At 37.4% G+C, this 20,981-nt stretch overlaps 1 protein-coding gene across 1 annotated transcript in view; it reads right to left on the minus strand.

Moving 5' to 3' along the window:
- Window positions 1–20,981, minus strand: part of LARS (leucyl-tRNA synthetase) — a 55,399-nt gene that overhangs the window by 27,609 nt on the left and 6,809 nt on the right. The window contains exons 3-19 of the mRNA XM_004686845.2: window positions 20,098–20,185; window positions 19,586–19,666; window positions 16,257–16,394; window positions 13,604–13,765; window positions 12,942–13,054; window positions 11,794–11,857; window positions 10,152–10,219; window positions 9,820–10,045; window positions 7,054–7,141; window positions 6,898–6,974; window positions 5,002–5,055; window positions 4,074–4,214; window positions 2,168–2,245; window positions 1,084–1,169; window positions 921–986; window positions 747–829; window positions 220–358 (exon numbers count right to left, since the gene is read on the minus strand). Of these exons, the coding sequence (XP_004686902.1) occupies window positions 220–358; window positions 747–829; window positions 921–986; window positions 1,084–1,169; window positions 2,168–2,245; window positions 4,074–4,214; window positions 5,002–5,055; window positions 6,898–6,974; window positions 7,054–7,141; window positions 9,820–10,045; window positions 10,152–10,219; window positions 11,794–11,857; window positions 12,942–13,054; window positions 13,604–13,765; window positions 16,257–16,394; window positions 19,586–19,666; window positions 20,098–20,185 (1,752 nt within the window). The remainder of the gene's footprint in view (window positions 1–219; window positions 359–746; window positions 830–920; window positions 987–1,083; window positions 1,170–2,167; window positions 2,246–4,073; window positions 4,215–5,001; window positions 5,056–6,897; window positions 6,975–7,053; window positions 7,142–9,819; window positions 10,046–10,151; window positions 10,220–11,793; window positions 11,858–12,941; window positions 13,055–13,603; window positions 13,766–16,256; window positions 16,395–19,585; window positions 19,667–20,097; window positions 20,186–20,981) is intronic.

Consider the following 20,981-nt stretch of genomic DNA (forward strand, 5'->3'; position numbering starts at 1 on the left):
GCATAATAAATATTTTTAAAAAAAGAATAAATAATGAATAATAAAAACAGAGGAAGAGCTACTGAATACTTTTTCTCAGTTCAATACAAAAAACAAATTCATGACAAAGGGCTATTCAATGAATTCTTATGAAAAATAAATACAAGGAATTTTCTGGACATAATTCAAAATATCACATCGCTTGCCAACAAACCACACTTCCTTTATCCGTTTACTAACCTGATGCCTAGAGGAGACTCTGCTTGTCCACGCAAGTGACCCCCCTGCAACAAGTGTGCAACTGTGTAAAAGGCCATATAGATAGTGGAATCAGAGAGCGACTCTATCAGCCACTGCTCATCCCAAGGTAAGCGAGTACCTGCAAGATAAAAAGAGAATTAATGCATGAGGAAATGAACAGATACTTCATCTACAGAATCCACATTTCCAAGAACCGCTGTACACAAAGCTACTTATTTAGGAAGTTCTTAAATTTATTTGAGTAATAAAAATAAGATAGTAAATAAAAAACAAAACAGGCAAGGCATTGGAAACTTTCCATAAAAAGTCCCACCATCAAAGCTATGTGGGCATACGACTACCAGCAGAGAGACAGCAGGAGATCGCATCCTGGTGTCCTCATGCTCTAAATAAAGCCCCTCACTTCAAATTCAGAAAAACACTACAAGCCAGGTGAAAAGAGAGTAATGTATAACTTGCTATGTAACTGGCAAAGTCATTCAAAGAGAAACGTGAAATCTGCTTACCTAAACCATACGTTCTTGAGCAAGCATGCTCTTGCAGCCAACCTAAGGTAGCTTCAAAATTCCTCCTCGTCTCTTCACAGAATCTGGAGAGAATAAGATAAAATATCTTTTTCCCCTTGGCCTTCCATATTTCACATCTCCTTTCCCTTCCCTCATTACTTTCTCCCATCTTACGTTTCCAGGTCTTTTAAGCACTGAGATGTCTGCGTTCTCCAGTTCTCTTCTCCATAATCCAAGTACCTGGAGTGGACAAATTGGTGTTTTTTTGAAAAAATGAAAGTCAAAAAGTAAATAAAGAGACTGAGAAAAGCTCTTCTTGCTATAAAGAATGACTAACCACTGGTCACACAAGGCCACAACACATTCATCTGAAGATCTGGACATAACTTGCTTCTCTGGTTCCATGTAAATAAAGGCATCTCTCTAAAGAAAAGTAAATAAAAATATGTCAGTCAGAATATCAAGTCAGGGCCCTCCCTGGTGGCACTAAGGGTTAAAGGATATCACTGTGAACCTATCTACAGCCACTGCATCATGATGCAGAGGTGACCCACATGCCGTGCCAGACCTCTCCTGACCCACCCACTGCTCCCCTCTGCAGTATACTGCAGTCAATCCACCTGTTTTGCTTCCCACTCTATTTCTGGTGAATCATCTCAACTCTTGCACCTCTGGCCTATACCCCAGTTCTTTTATGCAATAAATAAATAAATCTTTAAAAAATATTACCAAGTCAGACGCTAAGCCTCAAGGATAATAAAAGCAACTTTTTTAACTGCTATACTACCAATAACCAAAATCCCACATTCTCACAGACTTCTGTCTTTCCAGGGTAGATCTATCTTCCTTTCTTCCTATACTACCTGCAGCTTTTGAAACCGCATGCAGCACCTTCCCTAGACACAGACTTCCTTTTCAGCAGAACAAAATAAGTTACTATTCACATGCAAGCAGACCAAACAAAACTTCATAGGAAGAAAACACAGAGGGGCTCTCTCTCACTAAAAAGCAAAAGAGCTTTCAAAGTCTAAGAGATATATCTGAATATTAAGAATTCAGAAAGCAAAAATAAGAAACAGGAAGGAATAAAATGGTCAAAAGAAAAATTCAAGGGCTTCCTTAGTGACACAAAGGGTTAAGTCACAGCACTATAAAGCTATTGGCAGCCACTGAGGCATGAGCTCAATCCCTCGCCAGGGAGCTGACCCACATGATGCAGCAGACTTCTTCTGTCTCAACCACTGCTCCCCTCGGCAGTGTATTTCAGTGCATCTGACTGTTCTGCTCCCCATTCTGTCTCTGGTGAATCCTCACACCTCCACACCTCTAGCCTATACCCCAGTCCTTGTATGCATAAATAAGTAAAAATCTTTTTTTAAAAAAGTTCTATAACACCCTACAGAAGAGAGATTATCACGTACAGTGTCAATCATCTTCTTCTGAACGGTCTTCTTCACATCTTGAACCTTCTGTCCTTTAAATTCATTCACCAACATTACCTAAATGAATGAGAAGTAGGTAAAACAGTTAAGATTTATTTTGGATTTCCCTGAAATTTTCTGTCCACAAAACTAAGTTATTTTTAGTGGGAAGTTAATCACTTATAACCATGGCGATCAATCAGTGGTTGATGTCACCACTGGCATAGCTTTGCTACAAATACTTCTTACATCCTTGTTTTTCCTTTAACAGAACCAGGATAGCCAACATGGACATGATTAGGAAGGAATACTCACTTCCTTCCCATGTCTCCGGTTTCCACGTGCACAGATTCCACCACACTAACTCGCCTCGTTCCTGAAGGCTTTGGGAGAAGAATTAAGGCTAGGTCACCCAGCCCTACTCAGGCTCCTCTTTCGAACTCCACCTTTGCCAGCAAGTATTCTCATTATGTTTGGTCATGTGAAAAATTTGGCGTAGAGGAAGGCCTACTGTTTTCCACACTGCCTTTTACTTAGTAGAGAAATTTAACTCTAGGGCAAAGTATTAGTTTGCCCATTGTTGCCACAGATCTAAGCCACAATCCCCTCAGCCGATATCTGACCTCCTTCTATCTGTCTCTCTCAAATAGCTTCTATCGTAAATGGAAAAGATAGTTTGAACCTTCCAACCCTCTAACATACGAGTATGCTTTATATCTATTTAGTTCATCATGAGTTATACTTAACAATCACTATGATGCAGTAGTTAAGAGTAGAAATCTTAAAGCCAAATTGCCTAGTTTGAATTGTAGCTGTCACAGGCTGATTGGCTAGTAGATCTTGGATAAACTGATCAAAATTTAGTCACTTCATCTCCTTATCTGTAAATGGAAATATCATTGCCTACTTTCGCAAGGATATTCTGAGACTTAAACAATATGTAAGTACTATATGTATTCACTTTTATCACCCAAAATGTAAATACACTTAAAAAAACATGTAACAAGTTCTCAATTATCAAGAAAAATAAGAACAAACATAAAAATAAAGAATATTCTGGGCCCTCCCTGATGGCTTGATGGGTTAAAGTGCAACACTATGAAGCTATCTGCAGCCACTGTAGCACAAGTTCAATCCACTGTAGCACAAGTTCGATTCCCAGCCAGGGAGGTGTGTGGCAGACCTCTCCTGACCTGCCCACTGCTCCCCTCAGCAATACATTTCAGTCAATCTGTCTGTTCTGCTCCTCTGTCTCTGGTGAATCTTCTCATCCAATCCCCCAAACCCCCACACCTCTGATTTGTACCCCAGTTCTGTATGTTTAAATAAATAAATCTTTAAAAAAAAAAGAAAGAAGCTTCTCATCTGGGTCCTTGAAAACTTTCATTTCAACCTTAGCTATTTAAATAAAGTTAACTGAAGATTTACTTTCCCTGGCCCAGTTTCCATGGAACTATAAGCCATTATTAACATATGTACAATTATGGAGAAATGAAGAGATTCAAACATGTTTGGAGTATTCATTGGGTATTTAACAGGTATTAACAAGTAAATTAATGAACTGTTTATTTTAAATATGAACTCATCAATTGAAAGAGCCAAAGAAGGGGCCAGGTATTACCCGTGTAGTAAAACTGTGGAGTTTACTGTAGGGTAATATGAACTTTAAATATATAAAAAAATTAATTCCTTATTAGGTAAGATTCTAGAAGAAACAAAAATAATTTCCGTAAATGCTATTAAAGAATAACTTAAAAAGAAATGAGAAAATAGCTGACATTCTCACATTAATACCCCTCAAATCAGTATAAAGCTGCAACTATAATGAATTTTTCTATATTTTTCCTGAATCAATAAGTGAATCACAGTGTACAAGAGTAAATCAAATAAAAAAAAGATGACTTACACCATCATAAAACCCTTTTAGATATAACTTCTCCTTTGCTTCTGCAAGTTTTTCTCGGTCATTCTGGCTCTGAACTTTCAATTCATTACAAATGGTTACAGCAGAAAGATTTCCCAAGCCTGGGATTTCAATTACTGGCACCTGAAAAGCACAGCAGCATCAGAACTTACACCAGACACAAAACTGGACATAATGCTTCTGCTATCCAGGGAGTAATTTCAGATTTATATATCACTGCGGCAGTATCACACAGTAACATCCAGATGTGATTGTCTTCCCACTCTCACTGGAACCACCCAAACTCTGTGCACCAACTCCACTTTATTGCACTACAACATACCTTCCCCAGCTCTCAACCCACTACTGGCATATAATTAACTAAATAATCAACACTGAAACTAGCAAAATGACAGAAACAATCAAATTTAGAAATGGTGCTGCTTTTGGTCGTACTGAGTCATCTGGATTCTTCATGAAAGTTACTTGCTACTAATGTAAATGTTTTTCTTCTGCAGGTATTAATCTGAAAACATAATCAAGAATGATATGGCAAATCTGTCTCTAGAAACCTAGAGATTGGCCAAGTTATCAAAATAAGCTACTAGATATTTGGAGATGCTAAAATGCTATTTGCTTGTCCTAGGACTATAGGTGCTAAGAAAATGCTTATTGATAGTTTTTTTTCTCCCTCTTCTCTGCCACAGCAATACAAGTTAAAGTAAGCAACCCTCCCTCTTATTTTCATACTCCACCAAAAAACTCTGGTGAGTAGGATAAAAGAACTAAATAAACGGATAGTCTATGGTTGTGGACTAGAAGATTCAATATTGTAAGATGTCAGTACTTAATTTCATTACAAGGACAACCTTAGTTCCTTTCTTCACTGATTAGAGATGGATAAAAATATTCTGAATATCAGTATACTTACCGGCTCAAAAGGCAAGACCATGTCATCCCTAATTCCATACTTTGCTCGTAAGGCCTACAAAAAATTTTTAAGTTGAAACTATAGATTAAGTACAACCATTAAGAAGCAACCCCCAAACATTTTGCAAACTATTATTACTTTTAAATTTTAGCAAATATCTTTTTGTAAACTATTTTTTACATATAAGCTATTATTAGTTATTTTTAAATTTTCCCAAGTATCATGAGAGGACGACTTACAACTTTCAAAAACTCAACCATTGAAGCAAGAGTAAATGGCTTAAGTGATGAAATTATACTTCCAAAAGCAAAAATTAACAACAAAGCACTTTTTTCAAACTCTAGGTTACAATGATAATGTGAATATCATCAAACTTTTTCAAATGTTTTGTGAAATTCATATCAGCAACAGACTAAAAGAAAAATTACATTATCCTATTAACTAATGTAGATATATGAGAAAATCCAACACCTATTCTTGATAAAACTTGAAGTAAAACTGGAAAAGCAGCAGACTTTCACAGTTTAATGAAGACTATCACCAAAAAAAACCCAACAGCTAACAAAATATTTACTAATGAACTCAAGTTGTTCCCATTAAGATTAGGTAAAAAGCAATAATGTCCCCTCTTATCACTCCTTCTCAGATCATATGACAAGTACTTGGCTAATACAGTAAAGGAAGAAATGGAATACATATAGGGAATAAAGACATAAAACTACCTTTGTCACTAGACAGCATGATTAGCTACTTTAAATCCTTAAGAATCCGCAACAGGGGCCCTCACTGGTGGCACAAGGGGTTAAGTCTCAGCACTACAAAACTATCTGCAGCACTGCAGCATGAGTTCCACCCTGGCCAGGGAGCTGGTCCTTATGGCACAGCAGATCTCTCCTGTCTTGCCAGCTCCCCTCAGCAGTGTATTTCAGTTAATCAGCCTGTTTTGTTCCCCCCTCTGCCTCTGGTGAATCCTTTCCTATCACCCCCTGCACCTCTGGCCTGTACCCCAGTTCTTGTATGCATAAATAAATTTGAAAAAAAAACCACTATCATTCGTATTAACACTCCCAAAATGTAATACTTAGGTATAAAACTACACACACACACACAGTCATGAGGAATTGGACCAAACTCTGGTGAACTGGACCAAAGAATTAAATAAATGGATAGTCCATGGTTGTGGATTAGAAGATTCAATACTGCACAATGTCAGTTCTTCTCTACTTGACTCAACTATATATTCAATGCAATTCCAATTGAAATCCCAGGGAGAATCTTAAATGTGTTATTGAAAAAAACTAACCTGAAAAGACTATGTATTGTTTGATTCTAACTACATGGCATTTTGGAAAATATAAAATTATGGAGACAATTAAAAAAAGCAAGTTACCACAAAGGGAGAGATGAACTTTTGAAAAAGCACAGGAGATTTTTAAGGCAGTGAAAACACTAACACTATAAGGATGACTAAATGGCATTACACATTTGTTCAAGATCACAGAAAGTACAAGCCCAAGAGTGAACCTTAAGGTATGTTATGGATTTTGACTGATTAGGATTTGTATTATAAAGTTCACCTTGGTAAAAAATATACCATTGTGGTGAGCGATGTTCATAATGGGGGGTGGCTGTGCATACGTGGAATGGGGCCTATGGAACGTCTCTGCGCCTTCCTTTCAATTTTATTATAAACATAAGACTGCTCCAATAAAATAAGTCTTTAAAAAATAAATGAAATATTATATTCAAAATTCAAAAAAGAGAAAAATTTATGAATTTTAAGAACTAGCTTAGTAGATGGATTTTTAGCCTAATCCCATACTTACGTAAGTAAGTACGGTTCCTAACCAATGACATGATAAAGAGGAAATAAGAGTATAAAACTCAGATACTCACTTGCTTTTTCTTCAAATCTCTAAGGGCAGCAAAATCATCAGGAGAATCAGAAGGAACGCTTGTGACCACACCAGTGCCTTATAAAAGAAAGTATAGAATTAACTAAGGCACCAAAATGTGACTACTTAAGAATTTCTAGAAAGAAAGAAACTCTACCTTTATCCTCCTTGATGGTGAGCATTGGAAGAACATAGATGATCTCATAAGAAGTTAGAGGTGCAGAAAGTGAAGCACCAAGGATTTCCTGTATGTGAAACAGCAGCATAAAAGGTGAAGAAACTTATTTTAACTATTAAAATTTAAAACAATCCTAATATTTAAGTCCCAAAAAGTCTGTAATCAAAATTATATCAAGTAAAACAAAGCTCATTATTTTATACCTCCCTGACTAAAAATAACTGTAAATTATAATAACCAAATCTGGTAGGACTGTGAGGAAATATTACACCCTCACACACTAGTATACTATAACACACTGTACTCCTAGATAAAACAGGAATTCATAATAAGAGTCAAACAGTGGGGGAGGGGTTTGGGAGGAAGAGTAACATAATTGTTCACAAGTTCAATATTAAAAACTTTATCAAAGGAAAAAAATTATTTTTGCTTTGAGAAGGCAACATAATATTGTATTAACTATACTGTAAAACCTGGAAACAATGAAAACTGTATATGAGAGAAAAGTTATTTAATATGAGACATCAAGACAAAACTGGGTATCAATTTAAATGAAATATAAGGATCTAAGTTTCTCTTTAAAACAAAAAAAATCAGGAGATTATATAATACTGGACCCATTTTTCTCATTTGCCAATGCACAACTTACGTTCCTCCTTTTCAAGTCCACAGAGTTCCCACGCATGCCCCTCTGCCCATACAGCTGAGTTGCTTTTATGAAATTTATACTCATGTGGCCGAAGGCTCGATGTTTTAATAGTCTTAAAGGTTGAAAGCTACTTTTTAATTTATACCACCCATTTTCCTGCATAATCTATTCAAATTAAAGTAGGGGAAAGTTACTAGGAACAGGGGAAAAAAAGTGTCATTATGTGATGACTTCTCAGGCAAAACTCCCACACCAGGAGCTAATGAGATGCGACAACACGGCTTCCAAGAGAAAAAGGAAATAATCAAGTATCCATTACAGAGACTGTTAAACCAGCTTGTGGTACAGCCAAAGAATAAAATACTACCTATCTATTAAAAAAAAGAACAAGGAAACTGTTCTTGATAAATTATCAAGATACAGTTGTGTGAGAGAGTAAAGCAAATGCAGAACACTACGACAAGGTACACCGCCATCTGTGTATGAAAAAGAGGGAGAAAAAATATATATACCTGGAAAATTCAGTCATGTAAATTCTCCGCTTGTACATTATTAAACCTGCTCTTTTCCCCTAAATAAAAATACCTACCAAAAAAGATCTACACATTAGGGACCAGTGTATGCACATGTATTGGCTTGGGTACCCCTTAAATACTTCTGGGAGGATAAAAAAGACAGCAAGCTTACTGAAAACCTGTGGAAGGGGGAATTGAATGACTCGGGATACCTTTTTATCTTTTGTTTGAGTCGTATGAATGCTTAACAATCCAGTCAAGGGCCTCCTTGGTGGCACAAGGCTTTAAGTGTCAGCACTGTGAAGCTATCCGCAGCCAGCAGCCACTGCATCAGGAGTTCAATCACCAATCCCTGGGCAGGGAGTTGACCCACAAGGTGCAGCAGACCTCTCCTGTCTTTCCCGCTGCTCCCCTCAGCAGTGGACTTCAGTCAATCTACCTGTTCTGCTCCCCACTCTGCCTCTGGTGACTCTTTTCACTCCCATGCACCTCTGGCCTATACCCCAGTTCTTGTATGCATAAATAAATAAATCTTTAAAAAGAAAATCTAGTCAAAAAATAAGTTTACAAAATAAGAAAAAAAATCTCAATTCAAAACAATTGTGAGATACTCTACTCATCTTTTTCTTTTTAAACAGTTATTAAGATACCAAAACACACTCAGAAACTGCAATAAACTATAAGCATAAGAGCTATGTAACTGTCCAGATTTAGTGTACATCAACCAAGACTGGCTTCTCAGATAAAAAGCAGCTGCAATTCCACAGAGACACAGGTAATCATATTCAAAAAGTAATACAATATATGATGCAGCCATTAAATCTTTTGAGAAAGACTATTTCATACTTATTTATGAGTTGAAATATAAGATTAGAAAATGCTATTTTAGTGATACTGACACAATGAATATTCATTCCAGCACGTATGAATTTAACAGATATAATGTTGAGGAAAAGAACCCAGACATAAAAGATTATACATTGGGCCCTCCCTGATGGCACAACAGGTTAAAGCACAGCACTATGAAGCTGGCTGCAGCCACTGCAACACAAGTTCCATCCCTGGCCAGGGAGCTAAACCACATGGCGCAGCAGACCTCTCCTGACCACCCACTGCTCCCCTCAGCAGTGTATTTCGGGAGATCAGCCTGTTCTGCTCCCCACCCTGTATCTGGTGAATCCTTGCACCCTCGGCACCTCTGGCCTGTAGCTCAGTTCTTGTAAGAATAAACAAATAAATCATAAAAACTCCTTAAAAAATCTTATATAACTCCTTTATGTAGAGTTGAAGAACAGTTCTTAATCCTTGATGACTAAGTCAGAGCCAGGGTTATATTGCAAAAGGGTGAGTATTGATGGGTGAGTACTGACTATGAAATGGACATGAGAGAGCCTTTGGAGTTCTATGTCTTGATTTAGGTGGTGCTACAAGAATACAGACACTTATGAAAATAACCAAAATTCATACACAATTAGAAAGCTTTTCTCAAACTTGTTGAAATTTCCTCTAATTTTCCTTTTCTCAGTGTTGAAATTTCCTCTAATTTTATGCACTAAAATAAATAAATGCTAACCAACTTACCTCTCCCATCAACTCTTTGACAACAGGCACCACTCCACTGTCTCTGGTGAAGCCCTGGTATGACATGTTCCTGGCAGCTCTCTGGGTACAGATGAATATATCACCACTCGCAGTCTCAAACCCAATGTACTTCATATCAGGGCGAACCCAACAGTTTGTCTGTCCAAACATGGTCTCAGGTCTAAGAGTCGCAGCTACCAAGAAGATATTTTTCCCCTTCAGACCACTAGGCAGAAAAAATACATACTGATGCAAAAGGATGTTGTGGATTCTATCACAATAATGTGATAGTGCAGGAAAAAACACAGTCAATAAGTCCTTGGCAAACCTACCTCAATTTGGATGGGTAAGGCTCAAGCACTTTCAACTTGATTAAAGTATATTCCTGAGGCCCAACACCCTAAACAAGTAAACAGAATAAAATTTAAGGGGGAAAATAACTTGGATTAAACCTACTAAGCTATGTGAGAAATCTGAACCACATTTCTAAGATGGGTTCTTATCAGAATTCTTTCTTTCATACCCATTCTTTCTTTCATTCTAATGTGTAAGTGGTCTGGGAGACCACCCTCAGACTCCATGAGGGAGGATGCTTTGCCAAGTGCTCCCTGGAGAGGAGCACAGGGCTAGGGGGGAGGGGAGGGGCGGAGTTAGAAGATTTAATCAGCACCAATCCCACAGAGCAAGCACCTGCCAGACCAGAGATCAGAGGGGTGCACGCTAAACCTAGTGTGGGCCCTTACTAATGGCTTATCCCAAGGGAGTCACATTTTCTCTAACCCTTTGTTTCCTCATCTGCAATATAATTATGCTATGCCTCACACAGGATTGTCCTAAGGAACACCTAATAGATAGAAAATGCTTTGAAAAATTATGGCATAGTAATGAACTTTAGGATATTACTACCACTGATGATACTAACGCATAACAAGATCATAAAGAGGGCTTTCTGAAGTCTTTCAAATCTTTCAAAACTTTGTTCAACTCTCACATTTACCACATAAGTTAGATTATTTCAGAATAACTTTTGATCCTGAAAAGTAGTTACATTCAAAGATGTTCAGAGGTAGTAACAAAGAATGATACACTCAGAATAAATTCAAATTCTGATATTGCTGATTTACTGTGTTAAGGCTTTAGGTAAATCACTCACCCTTGATTCATTCAGATACAAAGAATCATGTGACTAATGTGTCCTCCAGGAATGTACAATAAAATGATGTCACATATAGTTAGAAATGCTTTGGTAATAAGCAAGTAAGCAGATGATCAAAGCAAGAATAAATACCTGGGTTAGCCACATATATCATTACCTTTCCCCTTCTTGGAGAAGTGTACTCTATACTCCAGGCAGGGCTTATGAATTACACTGACAACATGTTAAAGACAGGTTCTTGGGGTCCCAATCCTAGAGTTTTTGGTTCAACAATTTTCAAGAATGTGTTTTTTGAGACCTCCCTGGTGGCACAATGGGTTAAGTCTCAGCACTATGAAACTATCAGCATCCACTGCATCACGGAGTTCAATCCCCAGCCAGGGAGCTGACCCACATGGCACAGCAGACCTCTCCTGTCTCACCCGCTGGTCCCCTCAGCAACGTGTTTCAATAGATCTGACTGTTCTGCTCCCCACTCTGTCTCTGGTGAATCCTCTAAACCCCTGGCACCTCTGGTCTGAACCCCAGTTCTTCAACGTAAAAATAAAATCTTTAAAAAAAAAAGAAAAAAAGAAAGAATGTGCTTTCTATCACAATTAAGGCAGCTGGCCCCAAGCCCACACCTGGAATAGCACAGTGCTAAATAAGATACAGGTATCCACACCTTTCATGACAACCTGCCTCCCTCGTTACAGCCACCAGAGAATATGACTGTATCCAGCGCTGCAATCATTATTTTTGACTCCTAATCTAGCTCTTAAATCTATCTATGGCCAGATAGATTATTATAATAGCCACTCTATGTCATAAATAATTACCTCTCCAGTTTGCCTGTCATGATCCATACAAGGCTGCCCATCTTTTGGAGAATAAATGGTATACCTGAAAAATAGTGACAAGTCTGACAACATGCAAGTTTTATCTTAACAGATTTGCTAATATTGCTCCTAGTATCTTATTGTATTTCTTCTAATTAAAACAGTTTAAATGAGCAAATATCTACTTGTATTATTTATGATTTTATGGGTAATTTGATTGCAAACTTACTTCCATTGTAAAACTTGCCTTTCTTGTTTCCTTTCATATTTTAAAGGACAGGCTTTTTAGACTAATAAAAAGAAAAAGAAAGAAACCTGCACGGTCACAGGAATGCAGGGAGCTGCTGATGCTGCTTTGCAAAGGAAAAAGTTTGTGGAAAGAAATGACTGCATCGTCACAGGCAGAAAAGAGAACTGCCAAATCTTGCTTAAATATAAGTTATATATAAGTTATACAAATATAACTTAAATATAAGTTTTCTGGTCCTCCCTGGTGGCGCAGAAGGTTAAAGCATAGCACTAAGAAGCTAAAGCCATTTCCACATGAGTTTGATCCCGCCTGCCCAAGAGGTGACCACATGGTGCGGCAGGCCTCTCCTGACCCACCCGCTGCTCCTCTCAGCACTGTACTTCATCGATCTGCCTGTTCTGCTCCCCACTCTGTCCCTGGTGAATCCTCTCACCACCCATGTACCTCTGGCCCCAGCTCTGTATGCAACTAAATAAATCTTTAAAAATATATATATAAGTTTTCCGTCTTCATGAAATACATAATTACCTGTGAAATGCAAAGTTTTAAATTAATTCATGTAATCAAGGGAACTCAATTTATAGGACAAAGGATAAACTAAAATACAAATAAAATTATTTTTTTGTTCCTTGGCTGGGAACACTGGGTAGAAATGTCAGTGAGATCATAAAAGCCCACACTCCTATTCTCCCTGGTTCTATTCATTACAAACACTAAGCTGCTCAGAAAAACTAAGATACTGGCAAGACAAGAAGGAAAATAAAGGACATAAGAGAACAAAAACGGGGGGAGGAAATCATAAAGGGAAAAGCACAAAGAAAAGAAACAGGCTGTGGGGCACTTACAATGCAGGAATTACATGATTTGTGCTTATTATACTGAAAAACAACAAACTCACCGCTTCCCAAATTTAATTTTGCTTCTTTCTCTTAATGTTAAAAACTGCCACCTGACAAACGAATCATAATAAGGATTAACATCAGTGGTGATGAAGGAGCGACGCCAGTCTACCTACAGGAGAAAAGAAGAGGTCATTTTTAAGGAATCTGTATAGTCTCTATGTATAAGAATTCCCACACAGCAATTACTTATTCTTCTACTTTTTTATTTTCCAACTTAGAATTATCAACTATTAAAAGAAAAATTTTGAAGATCCACTTACTAAGTATATATCACATTGGTTTTGTGTTTTATGTCTTTAAACATACACAGTTATATACAAAACTAAAGGAATTGGTATTAAACCCAAAAGAAACAATTCAATACCATTCTGTATTCCTGAAAATTCATATTAAATACTGGCTTCTTAATATTCCCTGCACAGAATTCCTTTCTATAATTACTAATACAATATAATTCCAATACAAGAAATGCTAAAATGTTTCACTACTTATTACACTGAGGTCTATTAGGTTCTAATCTAACAGTAACAGTACCAATTCATCAGGGAATACAGGTGGAATATATTATTCTAAATTAACAAGTCCAAGTCGCATGTAATCCTATAAATGAAAATGTGTTCCTTCATATTGTTTTAAATTATTGGTGCATTGTTTGTACCTTCAAACCCATTCTCTTCAGATCTTGAATAGCCAGTGGTGGGAAGTAATCAAGCCAATGTTCTGCTTCAGCAAATCTGACAATCTCTTCATCAGACAGACCAAGGGATCTCATAATGCCCCACTGGTATTTAGAAGATCCAGCTTTAGCAGCAGCTTTACTCTAAAAATAACCAGCAAAAACAAAAGCATCAAAGAATAAACTATCACCAAATTAGCAATTTGAAGTAAATAATCCCATTTGGTCATTTTCTTAAATTCCAAAATAATCCTGTTGATATCAGAACACTGCAGATCTTAGACGATACTATCTTGTCTGCCACATTGTAGAGTTGACACTCACCAGGATTCTTTCCTTTTTAAAAGATTTATTTATTTATGCATGAAAGAACTGGGGTATAGGCCAGAAGTGCGGGGGGGTGAGAGGATTCGCCAGAGGGAGAGTGGGGAACAGAACAGGCAGCTGTACTGAAATACACTGCTGAGGGGAGCAGTAGGTGAGACAGGAGAGGCCTGTTGCGCCATGTGAGTCAGCTCACTGGTTGGGGATGGAACTCGTGTTGCAGTGGCTGTGGACAGCTTCCTAGTGCTGCGCTCTAACCTGTTGCACCAGCAGGGGGGCCCCCTCACCAGGATTCCTAAACCAAGATGAGCTAAACAGGTGCAGACACAAAGACCTGACTACCAAACCTTTACTTCCTTATTTCAAATATCATACCCATCATTTTTTTAGTTATGAATAATCTATTCACAAGAGACTCCTCCTTTTCCAATATTTACCATTATCAAAAAGGCAAACAAACGCCAGTGGTGGGAAATAGACGAAGGGGTTGAACTGTAAAACCATAAAGAGAAGAAAATGAATTCTGGGGTGTAGGAGCTACTCTGGATGGTATTATAGTGGTAGAAACATCACTCCATGCATTTGTCACAGCACACAATGGGTTACAAAGAATGAATTTACTGTGTATAAAAATCAACCAGGACAGGGTCCTCCCTGGTGGTGAAATGGGTTAAAACACAGCACTATGAAGCTATTGGAAGCCCCTACAGCATTAGTTCCATCCCCGGCCAGGGGGGTGATGCACATGGATCAGCAGGCCTCTCCTGTCTTACTTGCTATTCCCCTCAGCAGTGTATTTCAGTAGATCGGCCTATTCTGCTCCCCACTCTGTCTCTGGTGAATCTTCTCAACCCCCGCACCTCTGGCCTGTACCCCAGTTCTTGTATGCATAAATAAATAAATCTTTAAAAAAAAAATCAACCAGGATATTAGAGGAACTCAAAATGGAAAGCAGTTTGGCAATGTATCTAACTTCATTATAAATATATGCTATAACCACACTGAAGAGCTTAAGAAAGAGCAGAGCTTTGGAATTAACTTTGGAAAATAGTATATTGACAAAAAGACTAGTGTGAAGCCAAAATAAACTCACACAAAAGTTGTACTTTAACTGGTAAAATTGTTTCCCCAAGGGGTAAAGATTAACAATTTGGAAACTACCACTGGACTAAGAGCTGATACTCTAAATGAGCCAGGATCCTTACTGTTTGAGAAAGAAGTTACTATTAAGCAAAGGATGCCAATATGAGCCCATGGTGTCAAAAGGGAGCTTAGGGAGTTCATGATGCACTTTACAAAAATACAAGGAAATCTAGACATGTGTTAGGAAATCTAACATGGGTTAGAAAGCATACATATATGTCCTTGTTCTTTCTTTTGAGAGGTTCTAGAAACAATGAGAGCACTCAAATCTCAGTTTGTAATTACCATTTTCAATAAAAGAAATAGGACTCCTTAGAAAAATGCTTCATTCCAGAACTGAAATAGGGAAAATACAAGATGCGTCTGGAATAACGCCAGAAGTAAAGTGCTAGAAGGAATGAAAGACTAGAAAAAAATATGGGGGCATGTCAAATGGACACAGGAATCAACATAAAAGATTCCCAATGACAAGGCTAGAACAATTTGAACAGTAGCAACAACCTCCCAAAAATCCTTTATACACTGGATTACAGTCTAAAGAACAAAATTAATATGTACAAATCCACATTGATATAAAAAGAGATTGAATCAGTAAATAAATGCAGGAGAAAAGACAAGTCTAAGTAAAATTCCAGATAATAAATGTAATATCTGGTTTATTAATAATTTAAGTAAATAACTGTTAAGGCAGTAAAATACTTGAAACAACGAAGTATCTGAAAATATGAATTACAAAGTGCAAAGAAGGAATCTTTACAGTGGCAAAACCCACCTAAATCCAATGATCAAGGTTAATGCCATCATTAAGACATCAATATCAAATACTTCCTGACAAACTGCCTCTCAATCTACTTACAAGAAAGCATTAGACAAGCCCACACTAATGAACAATCTATAAATTATGTGATCAGCAGTCTTCAAAAGTGTGGAGGCAGATTAAAAAAAGGAGATTATTAACTCTGTACTATCTTGCAATTCTTCTGTAAGTCCAAAATTATTTCAAAATAAGGAGGGAGGAGAGGCAATTAAATAGTCAGAATGATTATTTTTGTCTTTGTTATATTTTGGAAATTATCATGTACATTTTATGTGCCAGATACTGGGGATGTACATATAAACTAGATAACTAGATAACTTCAACCAAGATAAGTACTATCAACCACCAAACCTTTTTCCCTTTAGCTTTATCCTTAATAATTATGTCTTCTGTTTTAGCACTTATTTCTTCCTCTTCTTCTTCTTCCTCTGGAAAATCAGGAGGGCAACCATAAAGCTCAATCTCTCTTTTCAATTTATCAGCACATGCCTGTAATAAACACAACATTAAAGATAATGAAGCTCAAAATTCAAGGCAGAAATAATTTGACGTTTTTCCTTCTATGGCCAACTAATACTGACTGTAATTTTTTTAATTCCTTTATACATGTTTGGGACAGAGAAAATGCAAAGGATACAACTCATATGCCTCAAAATTTACTGACTTATAAATTAGTATTTTACATCATTATTCAATACCCAGAGCACTCAGTGTACTGTCTGATATTTTAGGCAGTAGAAGTAGTAACATTTTGAATGGTAATACTATACATGTGTTAACATTTTGCATAGTAATACTAGTAACAGCATTTCTCAATTGAATGATCACTGTCAAACTCTAAGTAATTATCACAAGCCTGTCAGCTAACAGATATTAAATGAGAAAATAAACAGAGATGAAGTAATTTATCTACTTTACAAAGTTAGTAAGCAACAGAACAAATAATTTTAAACTCTATATTCCACATCTTCTCAATTTATTAGAATAAGCCTGCTAGCAAAAACAAAGATGATACCAAGAACCCAATATTAAAGTTAGGAGAATATTACAAATAAGGAATTGCAAATTTTTTAAAAAAGGAGGGGATTCTTCCATAGAGAGGAATTTCAGTTAAAACAATTAAGAAAGAGCGGCATCCCTGATGGCCCGGGAGTTAAGTCTCAGCACTACCACCCTAAAGGCCCTTCTAAGGCACAGCAGCCTGACTTCAATCCCCAGCCAGACAGCAGACCCACATGGCAGCACAGCTGACCTCTCCTGTCTCGCCCGCTGCTCTGCTGAAGATCTGCTGTTCTGCTCCCCACTGTCTCTGTTGAATCCTCTCACCTCCGCAACCCTGCACCTCTGGCCTACAGCCCAGTTCTTCTATGCAAAAATAAATAAAATAAAAATCTTGCAATAATGAGTAATTCTTTTTTAAAAAATGAAGCAAGAATGACTCAAGCAAAGTCACCGTTTTACAACTACCAATACAATTACTAAAACAGAATAACTACTGGGAATAACTACTGGATTACTATTAACCAGATGTCCAGTGGCTCCCAAACTACATCCCACAAACTACTTTTTAATAAGAAATGGAAAAAGTTACCTTTAGAATGAAGAAATCTATGCAAATCAAAACCACAGTGAGATACTACCTCATCCCAGTGAGAATGGCACATGTTAAAACAACTAGCAACAAGTGTTGGCGAGGATGTGGAGAAAAAGGAACTCTCCTGCACTGCTGGTGGGAATGCAAACTGGTTCAACCACTATGGAAAACTACTAAAAATGGAGCTTCTATGTGACCCACTAATCTCACTCCCAGGTATCTACCCAAAAGACACAAACACACTGATTCAAAAGGACACCTGCACCCCTATGTTTATTGCTGCTCTATTTACAATAGGAAAGATGTGGAATCAACCCAAATGCCCAAAAATAGATGACTGGATTAAGAAGATGTGGTATATATACACAATAGAATATTATTCAGCAAGCGGCAACATGGATGGAGCTGGGAGGGATCATGCTTAGTGAAATAAGCTAGAAAGAAAAAAATACCAGATGGTTTCACTCATAGCAGGAGTGCAAGGGAGGGGACGGGGGGAAGCAATTGTAATAAAGTAAAAACAAAAAGCAATGAACAACTATAAACCAGAGACATTTTACAGAGATGGAGAGGGGAATAGGATCAAAACTGGGGTGGGAAGAGCTCGTGGGACTATGGTGATGGTACATGGGTGAATTGGTGGGAAATCCACAGGGATTACAAGCAAGATGAAAAAATGGACAAAATGAAGAATAATGTAATAAATAAATATATATGTAATAATTTAAAAAATGAATGAAGAAATCTGGTAGATATTAATTTAATATCACTAAAATGGAACAAATTGACCCTTTTGGTGGGAAATTTACACCTCCCCAATACAGTATTCTTGTCAAAATCTAATCACCACGCATCATAAAATAACAATCCAATTATAAGACATTCTACAAAATAAGTAGTCTAGACTCTTCAAAGATATCATTGTCATTGTAAATTAAAAGATACTAAAAAAGAACTGATAACCAAATGCAATATGTGATTCACAAATTAGGAACTAAAAAATTGCCAGAAAAGACATTTTGGGACTAGAGACATTTGACTATAGAGTAAATAAAGACATTATATCAATGTCAAATTCCTTAGAAGTCCTTGGTCTCAAAGAACACGTGCTGAAGAGTTTAAGATTGACAGTCATGTCTGCAACTTACTCTCAAATTCACAGTCAAAGGGCTTATATTTAGTAAGCTGTAACTGAACATCTGTGGCAATATCAATACCTGGTATCCATAAGTGAAAGGTATGTAGTTGTTCTAGTTAAAATTCTTTCACCTTTTCTTTAGGTTTGACATTTTTCAAAAATAAAAGACTGGTGAATAAAAAGAAAGGGGAGTTAAAATTCCTAGCCCTATTACATTTAAGGACTTTCAACTCTAGTCTTTGAACCGTTCTTCATCAAGATTTACTTCTTATACAAATTTGAGATGAACATTAGTTATGTAAACTAGTGGCAAGTCAATAAAAAGTGAGCAGGAAACAAAGTATTAGGATGACATCTGCAAGAATGATCAAAATAAATCGCTCATTACATTAAGTCAACATTTAAATAAATGTCACAAATGCACAAATAATGTATTTCACTTGTTAGGACTTATTATCTACCTATAAAACAGAGGAATGAATATGTAAGGTAACCAAAAGACACCAAAATTGCTTAAAATCACTTAGACAATAATGTGTATGCGTTAAGTAGTTTTTCAAATGTTTTTGTTTTTTTTTTTAAGATTTATTTATTTATTCATACAGAACTGGGGTACAGGCCAGAGATGCAGAGGGTGAAAGGCTTCACCAGAGACAGAGTGGGGAGCAGAACAGGCAGATGGACGAAGTACACTGCTGAGGGGAGCAGCGGGCGGGTCAGGAGAGGTCTGCCGCGCCATGTGGTCACCTCCCGGGCAGGCGGGAATCCAACTCATGCGGAAGTGGCTTTAGCTTCTCTGTGCTGTGCTTTAACCCGCTGCGCCACCAGGGAGGGCCCTCAAATGTTTTTTAAGCAGTATTTGAAAATCCTATTTCAAACTCTTGAACTGGATATTACTATTTTCTCTAAGCTACCAAGAGTAGAAACCAATTTGAAACACAATCTTACCTTAATAGGCATTCCAGTACAATGTAAACCAAAGGGAAAAAGACAAACTTTCCCTTTCAATCTCTGGTACCCTACTGCAAACTACAGGTAAAAAAAATAAATTTAAATTACAATTTTCAACACTTGATACATTTTCACAAAAAAACATCAGTTTAGTTTCTCCCTTAACCCTTCCTTTAGAGCACCAGCTAGATTTTATAGTTAATCCAAAATTCTAGTCCACTCTAATTTTCATCTGTCTTTTCACCAACCCAGGAATTACTTATGTACATGCACACATCCCTCAGGCTCCTGTCACTCACACACACACATATACATACAAACACACAAACAAGAGCATGTGGAAACTAAATATAAAAATTTGTAATTTGCTTAAAATTAAGGAATTCTAAATTTCCTTAACTGAAAATTCTATAGATGCCATTTCTTAAAAATTATATTTATTAAAGCTAACTACTTCAGTATTTATTAACAAAATCTTCTATCCTAGTATATTAAAACAAAAGACTTACCTCACATTTGGATAAAGAAAATGTATGTCCCAAATGAAGGCGCCCATTCATATATGGGTATGGAAAGGTGACAAAGAACTTGCCCTTGCTGCAAAAAAAAAAAAAAGATATATAAAAAAAGAAGGTAATAAAAAGAAAATATTAAGTTCCTTTTAAATGAGATGGTGGAATTTAAAATTAAATTCAGGCCCTCCGTGGTGGGAGTGTAGCACTGTGAAGACTACAAAGCTGTCCCCAGCCACTTCCACATGAGTTCGATTCCCACCCCGGAGGGAATCCACATGGTGTGGCAGACCTCTCCTGACCCGCCCACTGCTCTCCTTAGCAGTGTATTTAACTTAATCTGCCTATTCTGCTCAGCAGTCTGTCTCTGGTAATTCCTCTCACCCAACATTTCTGGCCTGTACTCTAGTTCTGTATGCATAAATAAATAAATCTTTAATTAATTAATTAAATTCATAGATCCAGAATTTCAGTTCTCTAAAATTGGGCCTCTCTGGTGACCCAGAGGTTATCTCAGTGCTATCACACTACCATTATTGTGGCCTGAATGCCATCCCGAGGCAGAGAGCACATGGCACAGCAGACCTCTCCTGTCTCACTGCTGCTCCCCTCAGCAGTGTATTTCAGTCTACCTGTTCTGCTCCCCACTCTGTCTCTGGTGAATCCGCTCAACCTCCACACCTGTGGCCTACATCCCAGTTCTATGCAAAAATAAATGAATATTTTTAAATGTTCATTAAAAATGAAACAATCCTGGCCCTCCCTGGTGGCGCAGCGGGTTAAAGCACAGCACTGAGAATCTAAAGCCGCTTCCACGTGAGTTCAATTCCCGCCTGCCCCGGAGGTGACCACATGGCGTGGCAGACCTCTCCTGACCCGCC

The sequence above is a fragment of the Condylura cristata genome, unplaced genomic scaffold, assembly GCF_000260355.1.
Source record: "Condylura cristata isolate star-nosed mole 26May11 unplaced genomic scaffold, ConCri1.0 scaffold00021, whole genome shotgun sequence".
Lineage (NCBI taxonomy): Eukaryota > Metazoa > Chordata > Mammalia > Eulipotyphla > Talpidae > Condylura > Condylura cristata.